Source organism: Citrus clementina, unplaced genomic scaffold, assembly GCF_000493195.1.
Source record: "Citrus clementina cultivar Clemenules unplaced genomic scaffold, Citrus_clementina_v1.0 scaffold_2, whole genome shotgun sequence".
Lineage (NCBI taxonomy): Eukaryota > Viridiplantae > Streptophyta > Magnoliopsida > Sapindales > Rutaceae > Citrus > Citrus x clementina.
In genome coordinates this window covers 12,383,601-12,391,495 of record NW_006262688.1, presented here as the reverse complement: position 1 = coordinate 12,391,495, position 7,895 = coordinate 12,383,601, and the positions used below count along the sequence as shown (strand labels likewise).

At 31.3% G+C, this 7,895-nt stretch overlaps 1 protein-coding gene and 1 non-coding gene across 2 annotated transcripts; one reads left to right on the top strand and one right to left on the bottom strand.

Moving 5' to 3' along the window:
- The first annotated feature begins 2,349 nt into the window (after positions 1-2,349).
- On the top strand, positions 2,350-2,421 carry TRNAD-GUC. The gene has a single exon. It is a non-coding gene; the product is annotated as a tRNA-Asp (tRNA).
- Positions 2,422-2,870: 449 nt separating this feature from the next.
- On the bottom strand, positions 2,871-4,296 carry LOC18052754 (GEM-like protein 5). Its single transcript, XM_006446908.2, has 3 exons — positions 3,773-4,296; positions 3,370-3,644; positions 2,871-3,282 (listed from the first exon to the last, which is right to left on the bottom strand). The coding sequence occupies exons 1-3, from the start codon at positions 4,155-4,157 to the stop codon at positions 3,073-3,075; spliced, it is 870 nt and encodes a 289-aa protein (XP_006446971.1). The 5' UTR covers positions 4,158-4,296; the 3' UTR covers positions 2,871-3,072.
- Between the last annotated feature and the right edge of the window lie 3,599 nt (positions 4,297-7,895).

Sequence of the window (7,895 nt, the reverse complement as noted above, 5' to 3'; positions counted from 1 at the left end):
TTATATCATTATTAAATATACATTTTTTAGTGTCAATCAGTCTTATCAAATGAATTTTCACAACCGAATGAAATTTATGATCTTTAATGAGAAACCTGACTAGCAAGCTCTTATTTTATAAAGCTAAGGTAGCAGCCCCAAGTAATAATATCAACAACTCAGAATAAGAATATCCCAATTAAAGACCTTCAATTTGTAACTATTGCTGCATTCATTGTCCCTGTGATCCGAAACTATTAGGATGCCACACCTGATGGAAAAAGCACAAATAATTACATGATGTAATTGATAAATAATCCTCAACCAAAGGAAATCTACGAAATCAGGAAATAGTAAAGGCGGGTAATTTTAGTGCATGTAGAATCACCTGTTTCTTCTTGTTTGAAAGCTTTTTCATTTCGGGAGTTAGCTTCACCACGATTTCTCGAAATATGACAGATGAATGTTTTCATTTCAAAAGTTGCCTAATAACAACCCAAACCCCTTCCAACTCATGTGAGCGACACTTCTCTCTTATCATTACAAGAGATTTTACTAGTTAAGCTAACTAGCATCCATAATTCGACATAAATTAAAAGTTACTGAGAATTTGATTGTGTAACAATCATTGAGAATTTGATTGTTCATACGTCCACAAAATTATTTTAAATTTGTAACTACACCCTCTTTAATTTGATTGTTCATAACTTTTATAATTAACATTAAAGTTCTTTTTGCTGCTGCTATTTGATAAAGTAAATGAATTCAAGCATTACTAAAATTATTTCTTTTCTTTCTTTCTTAGAGCCTTGCTTTTAGCCTCTCCATGGATGGTTTTTCTGTAACTAAATTGATGGATACTCGTTCACTTAAGTTCAAACATTAATGTGCTACCATCTCAGTTGCTTAACTGGATATAATTAATATCTGAAAATAATTATAGGTGAATGAGTTGTGACATTGAATTTGGACCCAAATATATCTGATATCATTTTCTTTATTCTGTTTTATAATGCTTAGTTTAATATCATAGACATTGAAGGTAATGAAACCAGAGCATGGAATGTAGTTATTTCTTTAGTTGGAGTCTTGGAATGTTGTTTTAATTGTTCGTTCAATGAGCTAAAAATTTAATCCCTTAAACTACGACAAAATTTTTGCTATTTTATATATGGGAAATAATCGTTTCTGACATAATGAAGCATTTGTAAAGTTGGGAAACCAATTGCTCCAAATGATGGAAGTTCCTATTTTTCCTATATAAGAATAAACCAACCAATTGATCAACCAAGAACCAGGGGAATGTTTTTGTTGCTTTACTTTTTGAAAGGGGCCTTTAACCTAAAGCTGTCACCATATGGATTTTGCTTGGTATCTCCTACTACTTGTATTTATAGGTAAGTATAGCCGTCCACTTTTATCATTTTGTTTTGCATGTTCTGCTTGAATTGTGGGGTTCTTAGTGGTGGTTGATTATTGAAATGAGACTTGCAAATGCAAGACCTGATCTTTTCGATATCGTAATCAAATGTTTGTAAAATTCGTCATTTCTTAACCTTTTTATTTTATGTGATTACTTGTTAATTTTTAGGTTATATAGTGATTTTTGAGGTACTTTTTGACAAGGTACTTTTTGACAACCAATTTGATGTGCTTTAAGAGGATGGTTATGGTGGTATGGAAATGGAATAATCTTGCACTCAAGCTAATATGTTTTATGTTTCCAAGAGAAGGACAAGACTTTGGCAGACATGGATGAATTTTGAAGTTCTTAAGATATGGAAAAAGAGGATCCTTTGTCTACTGTGAATATGTTTATAAAGAAAGGATTTTTCATTTGTTTCTATGAAAATATGTGTCGTGTAAGTAAACTGAGTCCGAGTGTAGCAAATTTAATTTTCTGTTGAGGATAGCTATTTGGTTGGTTGTATTCTAAGGAAGTAGAGTGAGTAGGGAGTTTTCTTTTGGTTTTTCAATACAGCACATTTTTAAATATTTATTTATACTGAGATATTTGTTAAATTAAAGGTTATTCATTTTATTTCCTTGGAGATTTATTTTTCATGAAATACATATTTGAGAAATGTGGGAAAAAAGAGATGGTATGTTTGTCCACAATTATAAAATTTAATAGTTTTATTATAATGCAAAATATTGATAGATTTTACATATTATACTATAAAAAAAAGCTAATTAAGTGGTTTTGATATCAAGTATTTTTCTAAGTTTTCATAATATTAAATATTTTTTTTATAAGATATGATTTTAATTATTAAAAAATTAATACAGTATAGCATCAAAAATTGTATTGTTTGCATTATTACATACAGAAAGGTAGAATATAATTTCATATGAAAAGAAAGGCAACAAGTCGTTGTAGTATAGTGGTGAGTATTCCCGCCTGTCACGCGGGTGACCCGGGTTCGATCCCCGGCAACGGCGTAGGTTTTTTTAATTCACGAATTTTTCCGTGTATGTATTCTTGGAAGTACTCAAAATGCCTTCTGTTGGTCATTACATGGCTCTTGCATCATAACAATAAACTCATTTATAATATTGGGAGTATACATGCAGCTACAAATACTGAAACGAGAAATCAACAAATTCCTGGCATCGCATAACATTACCCAGAGATGCTATGTAATTTTCGAAGCCCTTTTGCCTAGTTTTATGATCACTGCAAGTAGGAAATTTGAAATTTTGGCCTTTGCTTGCTTAGCATTTTAACCATTCATAACTAATGATTCAGTTATCTGAAAAATGGTATGCTCACTTGCTCGGTGTACGTAAGGCAAGTATTCGGATTGCAGCTGCAGGGTTCTTGACGAAAACATCAAGCAGATAATCAACAAATAGAAATGCCATTGCCCATGTTAGATGACATAACCAAATTAAACTAGAAAATTTTTCGTTACACTGGCTTTATTAGGTAAACTCAAACGAGGTATTTATGAAACCACAAGGATAAGAATTGGTTACAGTACAACAAATCCATGCTTACATAATCAAGGCAGAAAAAGAGAAACCGAAACAGAAACTAATCTCTGATGGAATTCACAAAAAGAGCAACTAACAAAAACGACCGCTCTCAGATCAAGCACCATTTGGTTGAACCGCTATGCCAGTAGCTACAAAATTTGAGATACTTTCGGAAAGGTGCCGAGTTGCTTTGTCATAATTAACAAACCCCATGAACCAAAACTCGTGCCCATCGATTGTAACAATCTGGATGTATTTCTCGGAAGAATTTTCCCTCATGATCACTGGATTGATGGCACCAATCATGGCCAAAGGTAACATAACCTGTGTCAAGTATTCAGCAAACTATTTCTTAAATTACACATCTCTAATTAAGGAAACTCAAAACCTAATAACGTAATTAATTTATACCTTGTAGTAGCTCCAAGTCTTCTGACCAGAGGGTGCAGTGAAAGACAGGGGGCGATCGCTGCAAAAAGCCACATGAACATTGGAGAGATACAGAGTTCCAGCCACTGGTCCTGTTGATGTTGAAAGGTAACAGGCAAATGTCTTCTTCAAAGTCTCATTCTGGTGGGTTGCAAAAGTTTGCTTGTATATAGTCTCAAACCCTCCTCCTTTTATTGCTTTGGCAGTCAGATTCATCTTCCCCCATGCTGCCTCTGACACAGATGAGTTCGTTTTAACTGCAAAGTCAGAGCATTAACCATGTTAATTTCAACAAAATATTCATTGCATCTAATTAATTATGCTTTGAAACAATATTCAATATACAGCATAAGCGATCAGATCACTAGCTGTGTGAACCACTTACGGTTGTGCCAAATGTTATTGGCCAAGGTCTCAGCCTTGTTGCTCCAAGAGTTGAAGACATTGAGAATAGATTCCATGGGGCTGCCGCTTGGCCTTTCAACGGGACTGTACTGGAGGTACGGGTGGTGATGATTGTTGTATTGAGCTCGATTATCACCAGCAGCTCCAGCTCCCCACAAGGCTGCTTTCTTGTTGTCCGGATGACACGTGGGAGCAGCAGGCGTCCCCATTACATGAGTTCCCCATTTCTCAGCACTTGCAGTGCTTGCTGGTCCAGATGACGATGATGGACCGGCAGCTTGATGAGATTGCATTTCTTGATTAGTACTGCTTAGTGATGTTTGGTGATGAGAAGGGTTTGATTCCTGGGTGGTGGTGCCGTTCATTTTGGTTTTAAATTTGAAGCCAAGTAATTTGCAAGAAAGAAAGAGCTTCTTTGAGGGATTCTATGCCTGATTGATTGGAATATTGTGAGGCGTGCGGTGGTTTTGATTCTTGAAGGGGAGACGTAAATTGGATGAGCAATTCGATTATTAATATTTATATAAAATAGAGATCTTTCATGTGAAAGCGAAAACTTTGACTTGGGAATCGGATACGCGGTTTCCGAATAAGTGATTTGGCGGTTGCTTAGCCGTGTCCTTTCGTAAGGATAATTATATCTTATTCGAAAAAAAAAAAGGATAATTATATCATATAATGTTATTGCTACTCAAAACGTTACCTCATATCAAAGTAAGACTTGCCAATGGGCTCTTCTCCCATGGCCACAAAAAACAATCCATGCACTCAAGCCAGAATGTACGGATTCAAGTTAGATGCTGAGCCTCTTCATTGATAGGATAAAATAGATATTTCTCCAGTATTATGTTATATAGAAATTTGAGTTGGTTCGTATTCATATTAGAATTATTAAGAATAATTTTAATAAATTTTTTATTATAAATATGAATAGGAGTAAAAAAAATGTTTTTTTATTAATATAATAGAATAGATATCTCCTCGATATTACTCGATTGTACCATATTAAAATTATTAAAAATAGTACTGATAGATTTCTCAGAATAAATATAAGTAAAATTCTAACTATAATATCGAAAAAGTACATATAAGAATAATATTTTAAAATATCTTACATGGAAGGGTATTGCGGCAATTTATCTCTCAAAAGTTTATTTCTTTTTATTTTTATATGTTATTTTTTTCAAATTATAATTTTTTGAGTGAGGTATAATTCATTTATTTTTGTGTCTAATAATCATGCGTGCGGTATGATTTCTCAACTTTTTTAATTTAACGCTATAATTTAATCTGGGTCTTCTTAAAGATCACATGATCAAGAGGGAGAAAAATTATTCAATACAAAATCCAGCCACTATTGGATCGCTCTCAATACACATGAATATTGAGGAAGGAAAAAAAAAGTAATTATACAAAAAGCAACCGACCAACAGGATATTTGTTTCACCACTAAATTTTTTCGTATCACCATTTAGGGGCTTCTTTTATAAATTTATTAAGTTCGGTCAGTTAAGTAAACTATTTAGTTGTTCATTTATTTTCTTCTTTTTCTCTTCACCTGCAGCAACACAATGTTTTGTTCTTCACAATCGTCTCTAAATCACAAAACCAATCTTCCGCATTGGTGCAAGAATGATGATGTATTTTTTTGATACAATGGAGCCTAATAAAAATTAGGATAAAACAGAGCGGGAAATAGTATTCCCATACATATCATTACATAACCAATATCCAATACCCTCTGGTGGGTTATCAAAATCATGAAAGCCGGGAGGTAAATAGACTCATTTTGACTCAAATGCACAGTTTCCAAAACACTTTTGCCAGATTTATACACTGCAGTCAATTCTCGTATTCTTTTGACCCAAATCGGCCATCTCAATCACAAGAAAATAATGTTGATGAAGTACCTGATAAATAATTTTTTTTAAAAAAAAGAGAGAAACAAAAAGAATCAATAAATATGGGCGGTATGTTTTAAAAATTTAACTTTGCAATAGCTTGTTGCAATTTTTTTTTTTTTTGAAAAGCGCAGATTATTGAGTGATAATAAAATAAATTGATAGAAATTACAAACTTGTCATAATTGAGAATAAACCTAAATATTTGTTCTTCCTAAGCTTCCTCTCTCTATTCATTTCGTTTGCAGCCAAGCAAAAAATCATTGATTAAAAAGACTTTTAATTGTAATAGTCATTTTGAGGTAGGACGGTTGCTTGGGATGAGTAGAATATTTTCAGAGGCCATAAATTGGACTGTAGATGTCTGTTTTAGGTTTATAATACATCATTTCAAATCTTACAATGAGATAAACGAAACCCACAATCGTTGTGGTATTATGTCTCGTGGTCGAGTAAGAAATTCTGCTTCTTTTCTGGTTATTTTTTAGTTTTAAGATATTTTTATATTTTTTTCTGTTTCTTTTAGGATTTTTATCTTTTTTTTCCTAGATATCGATTTGAACACCATTTGTTTTGCTTTTCTTATTTTAATTATGAGAATTCTGTTATAAAATAATATTTCATATTTACTTAGCTTAATAAATGGGTAATTTTTAAAAACCTCCCCTGAGGTTTGGGCTTGTTACAAGTAGATAGCGAGAATTGATTTATTTGTAAAAAGCCCCCTACCGTCAATTAATTTTAACATTGACCGTTAGTTGATTGTGCAAAGATAATATTACCCTTAACAATAGTTTGTAGACGGAAATAACTAAAAAAAAAAACTAAAATTGTTGGCTATTTTACCCTCTTTAAATTATTGATATTTTCTTAAAGTTCCTACAAAAAAGATGAAATTAAAAACTTGAAAAATCCTCTTTAAATTATTGATATTTCCTTAAAGTTCATACAAGAAAAATAAAATTAAAAACTTGAAAATGAAATAGTCATAATCTTTACCTATGATATTGTAAATTTTTAGAATTGACAAGGATAAAATTGTCAAAAAATAGGATTTGTGCTTTTCGCGCCAATAATTTTAGTTTTTTTTTCGTTATGTCAGTCTACAAACTATTGTTAAGGGCAATATTGTCTTTGCATAGTCAACTAACGGTCAATGTTAAAATTAACTGACGGTAGGAGGTTTTTTATAAATAAACGGATTCTCGCCATCTACTTGCAACAAGCCCAAACCTCAGGGGAGGTTTTTAAAAATTATCCTTTAATAAATTCTCGATATTTAGAATTATTATATAAAGGCCCTTTATGGCCTTTCAAGTGGAGTAAAAAGATATGATTAAAAAACTTTTTGGAAAAATTACTGGAACTTACTCAAGTCCCAGCTATTTTCTGCAATTTTTTTTAAATATGTTTTTTTATATAATAACCCTTTCTAGTATAGACATAGAATTTTCATTTATGGCATGTGATTTATCTTTTTTTTTTTAAAGCCAGTAAATATTATGAGGTCCAACTATGTCCAAAACTTGAAATGGTGGTGCCACCTCACCTTTTTATTTTTTGTTACAACACTACTCTTATGGTGTGTTTACTTCATTGAATAGAAATAGGGTGGAATAGGAATGAACTGAAATGAGAATGGGATTCTAATGTTTACTTGGCAAAAATAAATGGAAATTGAAATGTACTGGAATGTCATTGATGTGTTTACTTAGTAAAATAAATGGGAATGTGAAATGGAAATGTGAATCAATTTACCAAAATACATATAGTATTAAATAATGTAATTTTCATTAAAAAGATACATGTATAAATATTATTATAAAAATGATATTAATTACAAAAATAAAATTAATAATAATAATAAATGATAATAATGATAATAAAAATAATTAATAATAACTAAAATAATAAAGTTAATAAAATTTAATAATAATAATAATAATAGTAATGACATTTAAAATAATAAAATTAATTTTAATTTAAACGAGGATAATTCAGAAAATATAAAAAAATTATAGGGATATAAAAGTCAGTTCAGAGAATGGAAATCCTCATTCCCAACCCCTTCTATGGAATGAGATTCTCATTTCTTATTCCAAAATTATGTAAAACCCATATATTTTATTCTCATTACTAAATTATATTTTATCAAATAAATATAAATTTTATTCTCATTTCTTGATTTCCATTCTTTACTCT

Coding starts and splice junctions, on each gene's coding strand:
- LOC18052754 (XM_006446908.2), bottom strand. CDS start 4,157: ATGAACGGCACCACCACCCAGGAATCAAACCCTTCTCATCACCAAACA. Junction 3,645..3,772: donor CAATAACATTTGGCACAACC/GTAAGTGGTTCA, acceptor CTGACTTTGCAG/TTAAAACGAACTCATCTGTG. Junction 3,283..3,369: donor AGACTTGGAGCTACTACAAG/GTATAAATTAAT, acceptor TACTTGACACAG/GTTATGTTACCTTTGGCCAT.